The following is a 21,444-nucleotide window of genomic DNA, read 5'->3' as shown; positions in this document are numbered from 1 at the left end:
CCCGAAACGTATCCAATACAAGACTGAAAACAGGACATGAAAATTAACGCAGCGGAAAAAAAAACTATGGAAGTCATTTTCTGTCAATATACCGTATCTACTGTAAGTATACAATGTTGAAAGCTAGTGAAGACATCCGATATTATTTCCCATAGTACTCCGACATCAGCCACTTTATTCTTCAGTCCAATTAGTGGCTGTATTGTGAGAGCTGAATAACATCAGACTGTGTAAAGTACCACACTCACTCACTCACTCACTCAAATGATCCTGTGCCCTTTAACTTTCACTACCAATTCCATTTCTCTTAAAAGTAAGGTCTTAAAAGACACTGTCAGTTTTTATTCTGCACAGCCTTCGAAAGATGAAATTATGTCACAAAGTGTACTATATCAGATGACAGGTACTACTCCACCAATGTCATGCAACCAGCTCGCAGGCGCCTGCCTAATCGGAGGGTGCCTGAGGGCAGTGAGACGAGGAAACCCTGGCCAACCTATCCACCCCTATGTCTGGCAGTAGGAAGCCAACTCCTTCTGCTGCTGTGGAATCCTAGCCATTGTCAGCAAATGACACAGTCAGTTTCAACCCTGCACTCAAAGTGGACGTCCTGCAAACTGAGCCACTAGGGACACACCTTAAATTCGTAACCATGCTAGTCGGTCATCATGACAGCAGCTAACTGTAAGCTAATATTACAGAACCCCGAAAATAGCTGCGATTATCCTTAGCAAGACAAATATATTTCATGGGCTTTCTGAATCTCCACGCACATAACTGAAATCTAGTTGCCTAGTTATGTCACAAGGTAATAAAAAAATCTTTGGCTTAGTATTTCTGTCAAGGCATCCACATCCAGCAGAAAAAAACCTGAGTGGAGAAAAACCCTTTCATCAGGGCCCACTATAGCAGGTATCCATTTTGAGAAACTAAATTCAATAGATTTAATAACTAAACCGCAAGCTAATTTGAAACTGTTTCCTGCTTTTGGAAACCACTTCAGAATGTACTTCTCTACTCATCCTCTTCTCTACTCATCCTTCTCTCTGTAGATTGCAGAAAATGACATGTGCAAATCACACCACTAACAGATCTCAAGGACGACTGCAAAGTGCGAAATGGGTGAAAATTAGCATGGGGGGGGGTGCTCTTGACAAAATATTATGAAACTTCTAAATCAAGCAGTCATCTCTTTCAATCTGTTGAAATAAACTCATGAACTTAGTCTGCTTATACAACAGGTCACAAAAATGACACTTTCACATGGAGAGCAACATTCATTAGGTGAGATCAAGAGCGTGAGATTAGGAGGTCTGACAGTGAGAGTCCGCAGGATGGCCCCAATGCACGTCTCTCACACTTAAAGCACGACACTTCAGATGTCTGCTACTCACCCCATTGATCGCCTGCAGATAAACGGATAAACACTTAGCTAAGCATCAGACACGGTATGCCCTTTGTGCACTAAACTGACTGGTGTCTAACTGTGTGGAATCTGAGTTGATATCCACTTCCCACTGCACATGCCTTCTACAAAGAGAGGCAAGGGATGTTATGACCTTCACAGGGTCACCTGGGAGCTGCATCAAAGTACGATGGAAAACGTGCAGTTTTGACTACAGTTTTAAGCAACATTTAAATAAAAAGCGAGCAGCTTCGACTTTTCAGAACCAACACATTTCCATGCTTTAAAAAGCTCATAGCAAGATCAGAAAAAAAGATACTTTTGCAGGAAGTTATTAATGTGTGAATGTGTGTTATTAATGTGGAAATGTGTGGAACAAAACAGAGATTTGCCACTGTGCTTTCCGATATGCATACATTGCAGCTCTACTGTAAGGAACAACAAATTACAATATTATTAACCTATCTATCGCTTGCTATTTGGTAAAACTTCATTACTTAACCCATACATTGGAAATAAGTAAGACTTGACAATCAAGGCAGTGTTTCTCAAATGGACTGTCTTTGGCTTTCTGTATCTCATGAGTGGGTGGTCATCTCCAGTCCATAATTATTTTCTCTATAACCTTTGTCACCCCCAGGCAAACACCAACAGACCTAATAAAGAATGACCCCCTCAAAATACTACATAGTCAGCACAACACATGGCCATGAAAACAAGATATGTCCCAAAGAAGACTTTTCCTCTGCATCTGCGAGGAAGACAACAGGATATGAGGGAGTGAAAGAAATGAGGCAGTAAGCCGAATGAAATGTGGAAGACCTTATGGCCCTGAGCCCTCAGCAGGTTCATTCCTATTTAAAACCTCAAGGCAACACCACGCTCATCAGGTAACCAATAAGACGTAAATTCAGTTAAAGCCAGTGGATTACCTTCTAGAATACAGGAATACCATAAGAATTCAAAGGTGATGTGATTTAGCAGTTGATAGGCCAGACCAAAAAGCCAAGACTGGTCCTGCTAACACAAAGGCACAGCGACCAGGTGCAAGGCTCAGATATAGGCTTCTAGCCAATCTAGATTCAAAGCAGCTTGTTCTTAACTGCGGATAACCGGTTCAAACAAATGTTGTTCTTTTTCCCTAACTATAAAGTAAATTATGAGCTTGACGGCCACTAAATTTAACAAAAGACACCAAGGAATGAAAAAAAAGAGCTATAAAACATTAGGTTAGGAACAAAGTGTGTTTTGGTGCCAGCTAAATACAAGCTACAATCATAGATCCACATTCATCATCATCATTTTTCAAAAGTCAAATAGGTCTCCATTTCTGGCCTCTAACTGTGTCTGTGTGTGTCTGTGTGTGTGTGTGTGTGTGTGTGTGTGTGTGTGAGAGAGAGAGAGAGAGAGAGTTTGTGAGTGTCTGTAAATGCACATGAATATGAGCATGTGTCATCTCAACAAACATAAATCAACAGCAAGAAGGGTAGCAATCAATCACACAACAATCCTCTATTATCAAAGCTGACTGGACTGTGCCTGCTGCTCTACTATTTGGTATCAGGACAGCTGTTTTCCCAGCTATACACCAAGAGAAAATGCTACATGAGAAACACCAATGACACCTATTTCACCTTTCAAGAGACCTGCAGGTGCCTCAGACTCTAGCCTCCTTGCTCACCATCATAATGACAAAAGTTCTGTCAAAGAAATCTGAAACCATGCCCAGTTACCAAGAGAGCCTGGCCTTTTTCGTCAGGACCTTAACAAATCCACAATGGAAATCTGACAACCGCGACCGCAAAAAAGAAATCAAACCTTTGCAAGCAAAGCAAACCCAATATTGCACAGTTCTGTATCAAAGAGCCAGTCTGTCTGCTCTGGTTGGAAATGGCACTGTGACATTACTTTCAGTGGTACACAAGATACCATTTGCGCAAAACTATAATGACCATGTCTCATTCCCGACTGCGGTCTTTAAATGTCCTCTTCAATCCATCTTTATTTCAGACACAGATTCAACAGCAATCCAAAATATTTTAGTATCTCAGTGTACCATTTCAGCAACAAGTACACAACAATATATTTCTTCACCTCTAATGTTGTTAAACTGGAAGTTTTTCTTTTGTTTTATACTGTTCTATTGGTAAAATATTTACTGTGCTTAGGTTAGGGTTTCACTACATCCAAAGGAGAATGGCTATCATCGTTACAAATAAGACAATCTGGGTTTAATCTGGGTGTGTGCAAATAATGCAAAGAATATAAATACCTGAGGGAAAGCACGTTGCATACAACGTCACAGCACAATACTATCTGAAAGACAATTTCAGCAGCCGTCTAACACAGTGGTAATCCGTAATTCAAAAATTGTGAATATTTACCTACGCCTCGCAAGATCTACATTATGAATTCACTTAAAGATTACAGCGCATAAGATTTTTTTTCAAAGCCAACTGCCCTGTTCAGATAGCTATTGATCACCTATTGATAAGGGTATTTACATGTGAAATTACTTGATTTCAATGATTGCTTAACCAAATGCCCACTTGAGGCACTGCGCTCTTATCGAAAGAAATGTCAGTTTTCGGTTTTAGTCTACCCTTTTTGAAATTGCGTTAACTTCAAGATTGTTCTGTCTCACTGCACTTGGATCAACATGCCAGCATAGAATTACTCAGGATGCTGCAAAATAAACGCCTAAGTCCCCCAGTTTTGTGTGCGATGTAATGGCGCATACGACCATTGGTACTGACTGAATATTAATCGAGATGGTGAGGTTAGACGGACTACTGCGCCAAAGAGATAAAGCAATGAGTCAGTATCAGTAAATGAGTGATACTAGACGATCTCCAATATATGCAGTTTGTTACGGACTAGACTGTTGGAAACCAAACGATAATGGGTGCCAAAGGCAACTGCAGGCGAATGACAATTCGCCTCATGCACCATACCCATTCAACATTCAAAATGCTCGATTGGTCTGAGACCATTAAATCTGCAGTCAAAATATGAGCGCGCCACATTAAAACTTTTGGTACGCGGCGACACGTCGATCCCGTAAACGTCGAGGTTTTCGAACGGACAAATTTGCTGATCGTGTCTGTCAAAGAAGAACACTTTTTGCGGCTACCTGTACTTAAAATTGCACTTTATCTTTTCACGACGTGCAAGCCTAAAACGGCATCTCCCAGCAATGGAAAAATGTGTAGCCCATATTGGTAACATTAGCAGTCATGCACAGGTTTTGCTAATTCGACCAACTGCCTCCAAAAACATACAGTTACATATATAAAATGGGAAAAGGTTTAGCTTGCAAAATGACATCTCAGTTGGTTCGATTTTCAGGCGTGTTAATCACGTGTATGACAAGTTGAAACAATAAAAACCGCAAAGATGAAAACGACAGCACACAGTACGTGCGTATAAAACCTTTAACTTACCACATATGTTGATCCATTTTCACCGGAGCGAACTTCCGTCTCAGGAATGGAAAAATGCATTTTATTATTCAAATGTCGCAAAGTCCTTCCAAACAATGATCTGTGGGGAACCAGAAACCTACTGTAACAGCCCAAGGGGTAGCTATGCACAGCCGGATGGCTATTTAGGAAGCGAGCGGTCTCCCTTGGAAGGTCAACTTACTGCGGTCTCTTGCCCACTGAAAGCTGATGAGAGACGGGTCTTCTTTCTCCAGCAGTTACTTAATAAATTTTAACAAAACTTATTTGAAGTCAAGAGCTAAACTTTCCCTAATAACCCCACAGCAGCCATGTTGCGACTGAAAGTAATTCTGCCTTCGCTGTCGCTGTTTATTCGCCGTATTTAGCAGAATTTGTCACTTAAACGCTAAATAAATGCTAACACATCTTTTGCAGAAGCAAAAAAGAGCGACACGGGTTGGTAATTCCATTCAATCGCGTAACGTGTCAACTTCTAGGGAACTCCTTTAGAAAATGGGTACTTTGTTTTTGCAGAAAACCCCCGTCTGAGCTCTTAATGGTACATACGAATGAGAAAGAAAAAACATTCAAGGTGCCGGAGAAGCTAGCTCTCGTTTCTCCTAAAAAGGATTTCTTCTGAACACGGCTGACAGAAAGCAGACATTTAAAAATGTGATTTAACAAATCCTCCTTCGCTACATATTAATGATGATGGAGGTATTTACGTTCAACAGCGTTCCACTTGTACCGTTCGCTCACGGGCCATTGCAACAGACTCATGGATTAAACTACTGCACTGAAAGGGGGAGAACATTATCATTTTAATAACAAAAAGCAAAAAACACGACATTTACAAAAGTGGAGAAACATAAATTAAAAGTAGTTATTTATAGGGCAAACGCGTTTTTATGAATTATGACTTTCATGATCAGTGTGTCATACACGAATAAAATGCCCTGGCACCCCTTGTACTTTGATGGTACCTTCCAAAGTGTCAGCACGGTCAAATGACCTCACGATCGTAGATCGTTGCACTGACAAATGTTTAATGAATCGGTACCTATTTGTATTGACATATTTGTGTGCTGTCAAAGAGGACCTCATTACAGCCCAAATGTGGGACTTGATAGTTTTGTGAGGAACCTGGGCGTTGTGCCAATGATTCTACTTGTTTAAAAGGTGTGAAATATTGTCCATGAACGAAGTTGGGACAACGTGAAACTTGATGTCTTGGGTGCGACACACAAGGCTGTTAATTGTTGTTGAATATTATTGTTAAACATATTAGGACATATAAGGGGAGGCATTACTTCTGATTCAACTAATATAGCCTAAGATGCTGCGTCTTTTTAAAGGTGGATAATAGTTGTAAATAATTAAACCATATCTTCCCACTGCCTACCAGGTCTATAGGAAAGCCGGGAGAATAGACGTGCAATTCTCTCAGCGCGATTTGTAATTCAATCAAAGTAGATTAAAAAGTCTGTGATATTATTTCTGTGCATGGCATATGATAATATTTACTTATCTGAAATACACTATCAATACGGAAGACACGTTATCAAGCGCTTGAGTTTCTTTGCGCTACGCATCAACGTGTGGATAGCCAAATCTTACGCTTATCTTTCCGCAGTCACTTGTGGGCAGGTGACGTATTGAAGGGCAAGGCTGCATCATTGCGCACGAACGTGCGCAGTCACGTGATGTTTCTACAGGTCATATGATTCAGGCTGTGTCAAAACTGAAAATGACAGCTGGACCTGTACGGACGTTTACTGCTGTTGTGTTACTGGTCATCGTTGTCTGTTTTGATGCGGGTTTCCTACAGACTGCATTCCAGGTAGGAAAATGAATATGACTTTAGCTACTTGATGAACGTCACACTGAAACACTCTATTATCTTATTTTGTTTCAGTTAACATACGACAGGCTTCCTCACCAGCTTGCAAGATAGCTGGCCACCGTTTACGATACTGCACTTGTGGCTAAACTTTGAGACGTCAGACCCCGTCATCAGATGTCTCACCCCGATATCTCGGTTCCGCAGCTGCTCGGCTGGGCTAGTTGACGCATCAGAGACCAGTCCAACCAAGTGGACTGTTTCCAGTTACTCAGCTCCGCGTGTTACTTGCTTCACAGGTGTGTCGTGTGTGTGACGGCACCTTGCGGAACGGAACAGCGGTGGGGGATTTCTGCGCAGCGAGGTCAGGGCAGATCGACGGCCGCTGTTGCCTCGGAACGCAGGCGCAGGTCGCCGACTCCATCATAGGGTAGGAATTGGCGTAGCCGCGACCCGTGGCGGTAATGACCTGCATCCATGCGAGAGAACTGCGCCAGAGAGAACTTTTTTCTTTCACCTACTTTCTACTAAGTAGTTTTAACTAAACTAAATGAACTTTAACTAAAGAACGGAAATCCATCCTCCATACCAGTTGTGTGTCTGTCCCTTATTGTATCCCACGAATAAATCTCTTTCAGATTAGACCTGTCAAATTGTTCCCTAAAACAAGTTGATGACCTACATGAAGCAACAACAGCCCAAATGATGTACGTAAAAAATGTGTGTGCATTCAAATAGTTAGTGATTCAGAAGTAATTACATTACAATTCTGTATTCTCACCTATATCTGCATATAAAAAGGTTAAAATTGATCTCTTTATTTTTCCTTCACTACTTAATAGAGATCTTTCAGCCAACCCAATTTTTAACCTGAATGACACACTCTTTCAAGGCTTCACACAGCTGCAGTACCTGTAAGTAACCTAAATTTGCCTGAATATTTTTGGGTGAATCCAATGGTAGTTATATATATTATGATAACTTGTATGTTTTGTCAGCAATAACAATAATCATAATGACCTTCCACTAATATTACTTTACTTGTACTTACTGTAATTGTATGAGCACTGAACAGTGCCATCTGTGATTTTAGGTTGTTGCCAGTAAAGCTGGATTGCCCAGGGGGCAATGCATCCTGGGAAAAAGTGGAGACTAGAGGGAATGTTTGCCTGTGTGAAGAACAGAGGAATTCTTGCTATCAAACGGGGAATATATGTACGTCACAGTGACCTTGTCCAACTCGTCCACATCACCTGCCTTCATACGCCAATTTCGTTGCTGTAACTTAACAAACCCGAAGTTGTTTCTTTGGCCTAAAATATATGTAGTGTATATCAAATTTGGCTTCTTCAATGTGATCATTTTTCTAGTGCTGTGAATGAGAGAAATGATATAATTTCAATGGCTGTCAAGTGAAACAAAGCGTTTTTAGAAACTAATGGGAACTTATCACTCACACTGATAGGATAACTCATTTTTGTACATGTTCTCTTCTCAGCCTGGGACTGTCCTGAGAACTCCCTCTGCACTCCAAATGGACCGAGCTTTTTCCAGTGTAGCTGTATAGATAATCACCATGGATACAAGTGTCTCAGGGAGGTCAGTAAAGTGAACAAGATCACAGATTGTTTCTAGATTACTTCCACAAGAAAAATAGAAGTCCTGCTTTCTCAATATCTGTCAACAAGTCAGTCCATCAATTTTATCATCTGCAAAGGGGGTTACTCATCGCAGGTCCTAGGTGGTCTTTAACCACAGGCAGGCAGACACTTAACCACAACATTCATCTGATCATTGTCTTGATTGAATTGATTTTTAGCCTCTTTCCCCGGTTGTGAGAGCTTCTGTAGATTTTAAGGAAACCTGCTGGAATCTTGAGTCTTAGAGTTGTGGAAACAGTGTGGGGAAAAAGAACAGGCACACAAAAGAGGGAAAGTGTCTCCCTCAAGAGAAAGCTGTGGAGAAGAATCAAAATGAAGAAAAAAAAAAAAACCTCTGTTCCAGCTTTCAGTGCATGTCTGAAAGGGGCTTGTGTCTGTCACAGGGCGAGTTTCCAATGATTGAAGCCCTGGGGATCTTGGGAGCAGCCACGGTCCTGGTGTCCACCCTGCTTTGGGTTACGCAGCGACGGAAGGCCAAGTCCATCTGAGTCCCCTGCTCAGGGAGTCAGAGCATCAGGACAGCCTGCACCCAGCTCCATCATAACGCTCCCCCAGCTCTGAGTGTGCTCACCAAGCCACTCATCAGACTGCTGATGACAGAGGGTGGTGTGTCTGTGCACATTTTAGAGCTTTTTTTATTATTCATTTTAACTTGAGCCGACTGGTACTTTTAAAAAGTGATTTATGTGAAAACAAAATGTGCCAAAATGTTTTAGATTTGTTTTTATAGACAACCATATTGTAAGGACTTTGTTAAGAACTATTTTTCACTTATTTATTGAAATGCAAGTTTACAGCTGGTTTTAGTTCCAGCTGTAGGGGGTAAGAAAACAAAATTCGGCATTATATGGCATTTTAGACTTCCATTTTAGACTTATCTTCACATGTCTGGCTACTGTACAGTACATAAGATACACAAAGATAGTTTTACAGTTATATTTTATTGATTTAAAATTATGCTGGCACTGTTCTGCATCATGGGGGACAATACCTTAATGTATTGACATCATTAGTGAGGTCCCTGGTTGTCTGTTACCACTACACTTTGGATGTGTTTCATTCCAGTATTCGGACAATGTCACAACTGAATTAGTAATAACTTACCTTCATCAAAAACCACACCTGGTATGTAAGCTGTAGTATGTATAATAATGGTTTGTGTAACCATTTCAGCCTGTGCAGCATCCCAGAAGTGACATTACTATTGAAACACATTTATTTGTTGTCCAGAGGTTGAATTTCTTGTTCAGATATAACCGCAACTTCAGGTAACAGTAATTGTCAAAGCTTGTCAATTTCAACATTAGGAAAGACACTGGAACTTATCTGAAATGATAATGAGCATGAGACTGTCAGGTGACTGTCAGAAGAAAAGTGGCACTAACCACTCCAATGTAATACCTCTTCTTTAATTTTTTTTTTTTTCCAAAAAGTAATGTATGGATTTACAAGTTAATTTGCTGTAACCAATGTTGTAATTTGCAAAAAAAATAAATGCACTGCCTTTCAGTTTTAGTGTTATTCTTCATGTACATAATGGCATGCAAGAACATCTACTGCTTACTGCATTTTATACTGTACAATGAATGTACTGTAAGATGAATTTTGTTTGTTAAATATCTCATCTTTATTAATTCTTACACACATGTGGCATAGAGTAATCTTTACCTGACACATTTATGTGGTTTTCAAATGAGTGGTCTCCCTTCTTCACAATGACAAGACTCTATATAGATTCATTGCTCTAAACTGCCAAACTACTGAAAGTGCAAATCTGTTCAGGGCCAGCTAGTCTGATTTTGGTTGCACTGTTTAGTGGGTGATGCCAATTATCAAGATACACAGCTTGCGCGCCATGCGTTACAGATTACTTCAGGGCACAGTAGCACCGCCACACCTGTAGAGCAGCACTCGAGCGCAATGCAGTACTACCTGCAACTGTTTGAACGAGGAAATAAGAGACAGCAGGGCGTAGTTAAAACAATATTCCATTTTAAATACGTTTATTGCATGCCAAGGAAAGCATGGTATGCGCGGACACGCTCGGCATTGTGGGAACGCAGCGGGTGGAGCCTCACTGGTCCACGTTCTTCACCCGCAGTACGACTGGCACTGAGGTGCAGGGGATCATCCCCAGGTCTGTGATCACCAGGTCCACAAAGTCCGGCGGCGTGACATCATACACCAGATTCAGCAGCCCCAGCGACCTCACTTCCTGCCATTTCTCCAGCTGTGTCTTCCCCTTCCGGGTCACTATGAGGTCGTCCGGGTCATCTGGACAAGGGAGTGATAGACCATGTCAACATGGCTTTCAGTCAACAAAGCTTATTTTTTTACTCTTAATTTACTACGCAGCTTTAATTTGGCTCAACTAAAAAAAAGAAGGGAGGAGGAAAGTGAGTTTGGAAAATGAGGATGTATGGGGCATCCACTGTTCACGAGCCTTCAGGCTAAAATTCAAGCTGTTACTGTACAACAATATACATTTAGATGACAAATTCTTAATGTGTAAACCTTCTACAAACAAAGGATGGGGAAACGTGTAGACGTAGGATGTGAATACTCCTCCCTGCCGTACCTAGCTCGTTGGACACGAAGGAGTCGGTCTGCACCCTTTCGCAGAACTTGTATGTCTCGCAGCACACCAGCACAGGCACGTTGTAGGCCTTGGCAACCAGGGCGATCTGTGATGTCCCCACGCGTGACATCACATAACCATTCGCCAGCAGAGCGTGGGCTCCGAGAAACACTTTCGACACCTGAAGCAGAGACCAAGAGAGAACATTTCAGTGCCTGTAGCCACACCAAGAGGTGAACCACCATGACATCAAAACACGTTTACAGGTCACAGTTTTCACAAAGAAAGGCCACAAAACCAACTGGTAAAAATAAAGCTCTGCCTCTTCCCCTGAACACAAGCATGATTAATGTTCAGCTGTGGAAAAGGCCACAGTCTACTGAACACAGACATATAAAGAGAACATTACATTACATTATTGTCATATAGCAGACACTCTTATTCAGAGTGACTTTCATAGGTTACAGTTTTTTTCATGATATCCATTTATACAGCTGGATATTTACTGAGGCCATTCTGGGTTTTAGTACCTTGCCCAAGGGATTCAGGAGCAGTCCCCTAGTGGGGAATTGAACCAGCAACCTTTTTGTTACGAGCCCTGCTCCTTACTACTACGCTACACTGCCACCCCCTACACATAAACATACAAAAGAAACATCTCAGTATGATCAAAACAGCTTCATAAATGGAATTACCTGAAATGATCTAATTATACCCATAAGTGGCTTCTGCAGTCAACACTAATAAAAGACTCATTACGTTAAAGAGCTATAGGGTGGGTTATGGTGTGAGGCGGGTGGAGGCTCACCTCCGGCATTATGTAGGACAGGGTGGAGATCAGGACGTAGGTGCAGTGGATCCCTTTCTTTACCAGCCGCCTCAGGGCTTCCCTTCCCTCCAGCCTCGGTCGGCTGTCCACCACGATGACGCGGAACTTCCTCTCCTTCTCGAAGGCCTCAAACAGGATGTGGTTAACCAGGGAAGAGCTGGGGGATGTAGAAGGGGCCAGGCGGGGTCAGAACAGGGTCAGAAGAGTATAAGGCAGGGTCAGGAGCATGTCGAGAAAACAGCTGGACAGGTTCAGGAGAGGGTCAAGTGCTGTAGACAGGAGTGGGGGAGGCAGGCATTTCATGGTCCGTTGACTTGCCATCACCTCTGCATGCTTTTATAAAAATCTACTGTACGCAACTACTCATAGAGTGTAGGATCCTTAGTGGGCACTACTGTCCAAAAAGTGAAAAACCATTAGTGTGCACTACTGCCCATAAAGTGTAGTATCCTTAGTGTACAGTACTGCCCATAAACGGAAAAACCTTTAGTGTACACTACTGCCCACAGAATGACATGTTGGTTTCCACTGTGGATAACACCTCTAAAAACATATGATCAGTCATGACTGGTCTGCTTTTACCGAAATGGAGAAGTAATATGAACCAACACTACTCCCCTCTGACACATATCATATTGGTGCATTTGCCTCGAGCTGTTAAAATCTAGTTTTCTGTATAGTCATGGGTTGTTACTGTCACTGTGCCTCCTTTATCCTGACCTTAAGGTTAGTGGGAAATGAAAGGAAAGGAAGTTCAACGCCCTTACCATCCGTACACCAGGATGACATCACCATCGCTGATTTTCTCAATGGCATATTTCGCAATGGCTTTAGCGGCCAGCTGAATCTTCTCTACGATGTAACTGTCAATGCACTTGAGCAGTCTGTCCTTAGCCTGAAAGGGTGAGTCAGTGAGTCAGAGCCCTCTTTCACATGCAGTCTCTGACGACCTCTGCTGCTTGATACAACCAAAAACGCTCTTTATGCTCCAATCTGATGAATGGAGCTCAGAAAGTGCTGACTTTCTCACTCAACGCTTTTCATTCAGCTCCGTGACCTGGGTGTTCATAATGTTGTGCAAGAAAATAAGAACAGCTGTTTTCAATGTATTATTCACAGTTACAGAGTATGGACTGCAGTTAGATTTAATGTGAATAGGTCTGGAAAAATGGTCAAATACAGGTAAATAAGATCCGCTGGTATTTAAATGTTAAATCCAAACCCACTTAGAGAGCTGCTGTCGATTGTCTTTGCTTTGCCAATTAAGACTTTATCAAGGACTTAATCAACAGAAATTTCAACAGGTGAAACCAGCTCAGTCTATACAGAAGAGTTATTAACTTACCTCTTCCTCTTTACACTGACTAGGGATATTGGAGATTTCCTTTTTGATGTACTTGATTGCATTTCCCATACTAGCCGACAGAGGGCGACATTGATTCAGAAAACTGAAATAAAAAAAAGGATTATGTTTTTATTGCTTATCCAGAAATAAGGGAAATACAACAACTCATGTGTTTATAAATATTTCACTGTATCATATACCAATGAGCTGGGCTTCATAGCTCAAACCAGAGTCAAGACAAAATGGAAATCAATATAGTTTGGTTTATGGCTGTGTTTAAGTATATAGCTGATGCAACACTGAAACCTACTCTGGGAAGTTCAGAATGCCTCGTATTTTATTATGCAGCAGGAGATTAAAGCACATAAAGTGGCATACCTGATGTAGGGTTTGAGTTTGTTAACAAGGTCTCTGGACAGCTCCTCGTTTGGAGGGGTGGTATAGTCCCGAATAACCTTCAGGAAGACAATCATTTCAGATATGGTGGCTGAATTAGCACATTAGCTATTACTCAGATAGAATGATGGATTCTGAAGTTCTGGTGCTCAACACACCTCTCCCTACAGACTTCATCTACCATCAGCTCCACTCTTAAAAGTCCGGTCAGTATCCCGCCTGCTGAACCCAAACGACTTGGAAGAACAGCACTGACTCCACACTCATCAAGACTAATCATCTTAGCAGAAGTGAGCTTAAGGGAAGCGACTCTTCAAAGTGAGGCGGGAGCGGAGCGCTGTACCTGTTTGAAGGCGTGCAGCAAGGCGATGGAGCGGGAGTTGGAGCCAGCCACAATGCCCTGCGAGTACTGCAGACCCAGCCTCACGATGGAGGGGTGGATCACAGTGGAGGGGATGCTTCAACAGAGAGGAGCAATCAATGCCAGACACACAGACAGGGACTCCCATTACAATGCAACTATATCCTATCCAGTTTATATGAAATTTCTTAAGTATTGAATCATCTTCTTTAATAATGCATTATGGGTGTAAACATGGGCATCAGCATAGCGTAGTGGTAAAAAGCAGAGCTGGTAACCTAAAGTTGCTGGTTTGATTCCCTGCTGGGGCACTGTTGCTGTACCCTAGGACAAGGTACTTAATCCAGAATTCCCTCAGTAAATATCCAGCTGTATAAATGGATAAAATGGGTATGTATAAATGGATAACATGTAAAAACTGTAACCTACATAAGGTGCCTCAGCTAGAGATGTCTGAATGTGTATCATTACTGTACAATGATGTACAGCATCTGATAACCAGGAACAGTAAGTAATCAGTGATGTGTGTAACTGTGGTCTTGCTAAATAAGTACTGACAAAGAATGTGGTGGAGTGAGGAGTACCTGATGTGCTGGGTGAGAGGGGCTTTCCGGCTGTACTGGTGTAGATGGGAAAAGAGGCTGACTTTGTAGCCATAGTCTGACCTCAGTGGGATCTGAAACACATAACACACATTTGTGGGTAAACAGCTACTCCCACTCTCAGGGTTTCAAGATCCAACACACACACACACACACACACACATACAAATACATCTCACAAATAAAACACAGACCAAATCCTTACACCACAACAGGCAAAAGCCTACACAGCACACAACTCCTACTCTTTAGCCTGGGGCACGGGGACATCTACTGCATACAACCCACCTTCAGTCGATCAGACACATAAACACACAAAGTATGGGGAAGATCAAGATCATACTCATGGGTTTTCCTATCTGAGACCTCTAAGAGATTCAGGGCCAACGGTCATTTCAAAAGAGGAGGAAAAGAGCGGCACACAGGCAGAGGCAGAGCTTCACTGAACAGACCTTTTTACTGTCACCTCTCTGCACTGGGGTCTGAAAGAGACGGGGAGCAGAGCGATGCATGCAGTGAAACAGGACGTGAGCGTGGGAACTCCCTCACCTTCCAGCGGCACTACCGAACTGCAGGACGCACAATTCTGACCCCGGACCTACAGGAGCTCTCAGAATCATCACTCCCCCGATTCTGCTTTCTGAAGAGGCCGCTTTCATTTTAACCACGGTGTGTTTACAGAATCTACAAGACCTTTATTCTTTGCATTAGAGCCAGGACACCAGAACTCTTTGAAAAGGTAAAAGAAAAAACCTTGAACTTTTCAGTCAGTTGCATTTTCTTGCTCTTTACTATGTAATGATTAGTACTGTAGTCTTTCTGCATTCGTATAGCAAAACATGATTTTTAACGTCAGCAATATTTAACAAATAGTAAGACTGGCGGCAAGATTTATTATGCAGTCAGCTGAAAATGTCAAATGAAAAGTCAATTCTGCATTATATATTTAAGATATCCAACCTGCTGCCTTTCTAATTTCTTGGCCAGTTTCTTCACGACGGCAGGGTCGTCAGCTTGAACGTGTTCTGGAAGTCTTTTCACCACTGCAGAAAAAGAGCCAGGTTGCCTCATAAAGACAGAACTATGTGCTGGTGCTCAAGGCAGTGGGTTAATTCATGACCGAATGACTGTGGAATCAAACCCATGAAAGCATATTTTCTTGCCAAAAAAAAAAAAAACAGGTAAATTTATGAGCTCGGGCAGGAACATGCACAGTATGCACAGTAAGTGCTTAAAGCTCTGGATAACTGAGTTGGGTTAAATTCCCTTTAAACTCAATTGGAAATTGAATTCCCATAACACTTCCTCTAAAAATTATTTCAACTGATCAGTAATGAAGTCCAACTGTTAGATAATATCGACAAAAACACACACAATAAACACAGATATACAAATGGCCATTTGTTGACCAGTGTAGTTTGACAGGTGATTGACAGCCTGTGACCTGCCAGTCAGAAGTCATTAAATGTCAATGTCCCCCACATAGTCTTAGATAAACGGGGCATGGCTGCTGTACCCTTGGGCAAGGTACTTAACCCAGGATTGCCTCAGTAAATATCCAGCCGTATAAATGGATAACATGTAAAAACTGTAACCTATGTAAGTCGCTCTGGATAAGAGCATCAGCTAAATGACTATACTGTAATGTAAGGTAACAGCAGAGAGCAGCTGTACCTGGCTGCAGGTCGCTGGGCGGAGCCTTGGCTTTGCTGGCAGAGGGCGGCTGGCTGGGATCCCCTTTCTTGCCCTGTTTGGTGGCCCGGTCCGCCTCCTGCCGGGCACGCCTCTCGGCCCGCAGCTCCGCTTTGGTCTTGGCCGGCTTGTCTGCAGCTGCAGCTGCGGGTGTGGGTGCAGGCGCCTCTGCTGCAGCCGCAGGCACCACCGCAGCGGCTGCGGAGCAAAGCAGAGCTCACATGCGCGCATGCTGGGCAGACCAATGCAGCCAGTCCAGTGATCAACATGGACAGCCCCAACATTTTCCCCCAGCTTTCAACCAGGAATGTGCAAAAACTTTAACCTCCAAAACTTTAACCACCTCCAGTTTAATTTCAGACCATTGAAAAGATACTACTAATACACAAATTAATGTTGTTTTTTCTTCAAATAAAGAAATCAAAGCCAACAGCTTTGAAACTAAAGATGCAAGGTTTTTTTGGTTCAGTTTGGAACAGCAAATGTTCAAAAGACTAAACAGTTGTTGCAACAACTGGACCATTTTCTGCTAAATATTCATGGATTATTTTCTCAAATGCATCCTTAGTAACAGGTCTGTACCTTTCACCACTGGTGTGGTCTGCTGCGTTACAGCTGGGGCTGCTGGCTTCTTCTCTGTCTCAGTCTCTGGTGTGTTCTTGTCATCCTTCTTGTTTTTCTTATGCTGTTTCTTCTCTTTCCTCAAACGTTGCTTCTCCTCTTTGGTCAGCTCTTTCCCTTCAGTCTTCAGGGAGAGGAAAACACGGCAATACAGAGTTAGCTAATAATAGTCCCTGGTTATTGTATATTACGGCTTTATATTTAATCTGAAAGCTTTAAAGGAAAAGTCACAAGGAGACCTCTACTACTAATGGGCTGTTAAAATGCAGTCTTGCGGCTATGAATTTTCACTCAGGTTCATACAGTTTTATTACATGTTCTTTGAAACTATAATTCACTTACATATCAGCGAATTCATTTGAGCATTTGGGAAAACGGATCTTTAACCGCATGGTTTTAAAAAATTTCAAGATGTTAAGATGGTAAGACAGAAAATACATACTTTAGCACGTGCGATCGCATGATTCTTCGTGTCTGTTTCACCTGCAATGAAAATACACCGGAATTACAATGTTTCACCTCACCACAGAGCTGACGCTAACCAAGCTTCAGCTTCTTACTAACCAAACAGCAGGTAACGAAATCAATAATTACAAAATTAACAATTAAAAATAATAATTGCTGGATTGAAGTAGCTCGTTAGCTGGCCAGATATGCTAACAATCGACACAACACAGAGATATGGCAGTAGCTATAGTTAGTTAGCTACCAAGCTAATCAATCAAGATAACCACTTACCAGCTAGACAGCTAGCCCTGCTAGTTACTGCCACCATTAAACATAATAGTGATAATTAAATTGCTTGCTATCCCATGTCATTTTTGCAATTCGAGGGCATATAGGTAAAGTTATATGTTAATGCACACTCATTACTAGCTAGTTAGCTAACTAGCTAGCGATCGTGCCCAACTGGCCTTACTTAAGCAACAAACATCACCAACAGAGTACCACCCGATAGGAGACGTGGGTGAAATCAGTTGTGCCTGTGACAGAGAATGCATTTAGTTATGCTAATAACGTTTGTTACCTTGGGTGTGTGGAATGCTGTCATTCTGTTTTCGCTCGCCTCCTCCATCAGCGTCCGCCATGTTTACCTGTCGCACACGACCTGACAGCACGCTGCCGTGGAGCGCCGCCAAGAGAACACTCTAAACCGGCACTGGTAGCAGGGAATATGTATAGCGCCACCTAGAGCAACTAATAAGAACGTTTCTTTTTTTTCTCCACCAGAGTCTACTGCTGCTATTACTGCTACTAACAATAATTACAAAAATATATATATTTTTATTTATTCATTTGCTTATTTAGTTACGTATGGGTAGCATTTATAGCCTTGATAGCTTTGTTACTGGTGACTTTAGATTTATTTGACTGCTGACATAAGGACAGGAAACATTTAATTTTCACTTTTCATTTAGAATTTTTGTACTTTCTGTACTGTCCTTATTACAGTGGCTATCTTCTGCAATTCCAGTGGAAGGAGCGACACTCTCTGACATTCCTTAGCTGATGAACATATGCTTTCTCCTGATATCAGTGTATGCCCAGAGAGACAGTAAATCTCCTCTATTCTGGTTTCAGAGGTGAAAGTTTCAGTTCATTTTTTTTCTGTAGGGCTTCAGGCAATGGCAGAGAGCAGGGTCTTGTTTTTAAAGTACGTACCATTGCATGATGCATGTAAGTAACCAAAATGAAACCACATTCATTCGCATTATATTAGCATAACCCTGTTTCATCTCTTGGCCTGGTGGCTTTTTTTGTTGAGATGTGGTGTTGCTCCTAGAAACAGAGAATGATGTTCTGAGACTGTCCCATCAAACATGTTCAAAGGCAAGAAGAAATGTTACTTCAAATATCTGAGCTCAGATTAGGTAAAATATTACACCCTATACAACCTTAAAACACCTGAAATGTAACTGATTGTCATACATTTTTATTCAAAGATTTAATATAATAATTTATCTGATAGTTTTACTAGAATATTTTATCAAGTGTTTTTAGAAAGTACTTCTGAAACCTAACAAAGCATGCATAGCAAACTTTATTTTACATAAATGCTGTTCATCACATTGATTAATAAAGGAGAATCTAACCACTTATTCCTTCTTAGTCATGACTATAGGCTAATGTAAATTACAGAGATACAGATACCCTTCCTACAGTCACTGGTCACTTTGTTCCATGAAGAATGTTATATTATTTACAGAAAAATTGTTCCAACTTCCCCTCGTTTTAGAAATATGTATTTGTATCAGTGTAGGAAGACTGTGACTCTGACTTTTGACTTTTGTGCCAGAATATAGCTCAAAAAAGAGACAATTCTTCCAGGCATGCTGGGACAATCAGTCATCTGTTAAGTGGGGCTTACAACCCTGTTACCAGATGTGATGCCATTGACTTCTATCAGAAAAAAAATAAATGAGTCTAACGTAGAAAAACAAAAGCAGGGTCTGGAAACAGTGTGGGCAAGGGGCATGTTTCCGTTTTTCAGAAAAAGGCTTATCACAGCTAGGACCTTGAGACGCACTTCAAACTGACCTCAGGATATCAACTTAAGGAAACATTTCATTTTTGTGGTACTTTCGAAGAAGAAAAGATGGAGAATGTTTGTTTATTTTGGAATATTTATTAGAAAAAAGGAGAAACAAAACAAGCACAGTGTGTTACTATTTTTTATTCCCATAGCCTTATGTAAAACAATAAAATGCGGGTTAATCCTTAAATATCTGTACCCTTCCCTTGAAGATAAAGCACTATTTAAAAGCAACTACTCATAGTGCTTAGAAATCCTTAGAAAACAAAAAAAGAGATGTAGATGATTGTCCTGCAAACTTTATGGAATCATTATTTTCTGACAAATAGCTGATTTTTCTTCTTTTTGGTTTGATGAACCTTTTGGGGCCACAAACTGTAACGTAATTAATTATGTACTGAAACATTACGTTACAGTTTGCAAAGATTCCATGGCCTTCTTGACTGCCCATCAGAGGTTAGTCTAAATGTGACTGAAACATTACGTTACAGAGCCACCCTGCCAGCCTCTGCAGCCGCCCTTATTCAAAGACACTTTGTACAAACCCTTCACCCTCCACCCTCTTCCCCCTCTTCAGCACACCAGACATATTACCGTGTTTAGTTCTTCTACAAGATCATTTGAGCTCATTTTCTCGCAGGTCTTTTTGCTGACTGAATTCACGGCGCAGTAGCTGGTTGAAGGGGACCAAACCTCACTGAAACACCTGACTTGGTTCCGTTTGACCAGCCACCGCAAGGCGTGCTGTATCACTCCCACAGTTAGGAAGAGGCGGAGCCTGTCTGGAGCCTCTGTGACTCAGCATAGAACACTCACCTTGCCCATACCTGTGGAGAAGGAAGAGAGAAAGAGGATTGTGGCTTAGGGTACACCTGGAAGATTTTAAATAAGTGGAAGAAATAAACCCTCATCTCAGAAGAAAAAAAACATAACTAGCTATGTGATGCTGAATCAACACAAACATACACACAGAAAGAGAATTCAACAGGGAAAAACATGAAAATCATTATCACTGTCTGACACGTTTCTGTTCTTGAGGCTTAACTGCTGAACTTGTAAAATTATCTGCACATAGAATGAGTTACGTTTACATTTATTCATTTGGCAGACGCTTTTATCCAGAGTGAATTACAATCTAGCCAGAGTACAACTCAAGTGTTGAACTAAATTATGTTTAGCAACAAGCTGGTGGGCTCATGAGTTTTGAGGGGTCTGTATGAAGTTGTCAAAATGGAGAGTATGATTCAGAGACTCAGGGACCCATGTGCTGCTGCTACAGTCCTGCATGCAGGGAGCCAGACCCTGAAAGCTGAGACTCAGGCAGACGGGTGGGGGATGGTGGTGGGGGGGTGCACATCCCTCCCTGATTAGTGTCCTGTTTCCAGCAACAGACCCCCTCCCTCACACCCGTCCCTCTGATTTGCAGGCTAAGCCTTCCCTGTGCTATAATGGGCAGCACCTGTGTTCTGTCAGTCCACCCTGACTGCTGGCTGGCCAAGTCTGGCGGGATTTCGCAGGGGGTCAGAGCCGAGACCGCAGGGTCTATAATGGAGCACGTGTGCCAGGAGTACAGGAAACATGCACGATCACTGAACCCCCATTTTCTTTGTCATGTGATAAACTGTATGCGAGTGACATATTCTTACTCAGCCACACACATGTAGAGTCAGAATATGACCTGACACAATGCCTGCCAGCAAAGGCTATAATTGTGACACAAATTACCAGTCATCTTAAAGCTCATTCAATCCCCTCCTACTTTTGTATGACTTAATTAAGATGAATTGATGTTGTATTCATACATTCAGTCTCCCTTTTTTTCTCTTTTCTACTGTCTGTCAAAATGGCAGAGTGTCCTCACAGGTCAGACATTGGCAGCAGTCACAATGCACAAGAGGTCTCCCAGTGGCGCTCAAGTCCTCCTGACACCACACACTTCCTTACATTCCATAGCTGTCATATTCATATGGGGATATAAGGAAGCATGTACTCTCAGAGAGGGAACAACTGTGTGCCCTGCCCGCATGCACAATGTGGCCTTTCATATCTATCTCATACTCTGGAGAGATGTGATCTCGGAGCCTGACTGAGCCTCGCCTTGCTAACAGCTAGCAGAAAAAAGAACCCACAGTATGAAG

The 21,444-nt window shown here is 41.9% G+C and overlaps 3 protein-coding genes across 5 annotated transcripts in view; 1 reads left to right on the top strand and 2 right to left on the bottom strand.

The window, feature by feature from the left end:
* Positions 1-5,614, bottom strand: part of snx17 (sorting nexin 17) — a 38,868-nt gene extending 33,254 nt beyond the window's left edge. For 2 of the 3 annotated variants that reach the window (XM_036549372.1, XM_036549374.1), the window contains exon 1: positions 4,849-5,614. In XM_036549372.1, the coding sequence (XP_036405265.1) occupies positions 4,849-4,908 (60 nt within the window). In that variant the 5' untranslated portion in view covers positions 4,909-5,614. The remainder of the gene's footprint in view (positions 1-4,848) is intronic. The other variant, XM_036549373.1, reaches the window with a different exon arrangement.
* Positions 5,615-6,576: 962 nt separating this feature from the next.
* atraid (all-trans retinoic acid-induced differentiation factor) lies at positions 6,577-8,907 on the top strand. The gene is made up of 7 exons (XM_036549375.1): positions 6,577-6,688; positions 6,988-7,118; positions 7,327-7,395; positions 7,531-7,602; positions 7,782-7,903; positions 8,187-8,287; positions 8,733-8,907. Exons 1-7 carry the CDS (start codon positions 6,596-6,598, stop codon positions 8,835-8,837), a joined length of 693 nt encoding a protein of 230 aa, XP_036405268.1. The 5' UTR covers positions 6,577-6,595; the 3' UTR covers positions 8,838-8,907.
* A 1,144-nt stretch (positions 8,908-10,051) lies between these two features.
* eif2b4 (eukaryotic translation initiation factor 2B, subunit 4 delta) lies at positions 10,052-17,875 on the bottom strand. The gene is made up of 13 exons (XM_036549371.1): positions 17,801-17,875; positions 17,216-17,256; positions 16,735-16,897; positions 16,135-16,350; positions 15,421-15,503; positions 14,443-14,534; positions 13,841-13,955; positions 13,480-13,556; positions 13,102-13,204; positions 12,524-12,651; positions 11,736-11,913; positions 10,928-11,108; positions 10,052-10,623 (listed from the first exon to the last, which is right to left on the bottom strand). The coding sequence occupies exons 1-13, from the start codon at positions 17,859-17,861 to the stop codon at positions 10,424-10,426; spliced, it is 1,638 nt and encodes a 545-aa protein (XP_036405264.1). The 5' UTR covers positions 17,862-17,875; the 3' UTR covers positions 10,052-10,423.
* Between the last annotated feature and the right edge of the window lie 3,569 nt (positions 17,876-21,444).

Source organism: Megalops cyprinoides, chromosome 17 (assembly GCF_013368585.1).
Source record: "Megalops cyprinoides isolate fMegCyp1 chromosome 17, fMegCyp1.pri, whole genome shotgun sequence".
NCBI lineage: Eukaryota > Metazoa > Chordata > Actinopteri > Elopiformes > Megalopidae > Megalops > Megalops cyprinoides.
Note: the sequence above shows the minus strand (reverse complement) of the source record. Positions and strands in the feature narration are given on the sequence as shown.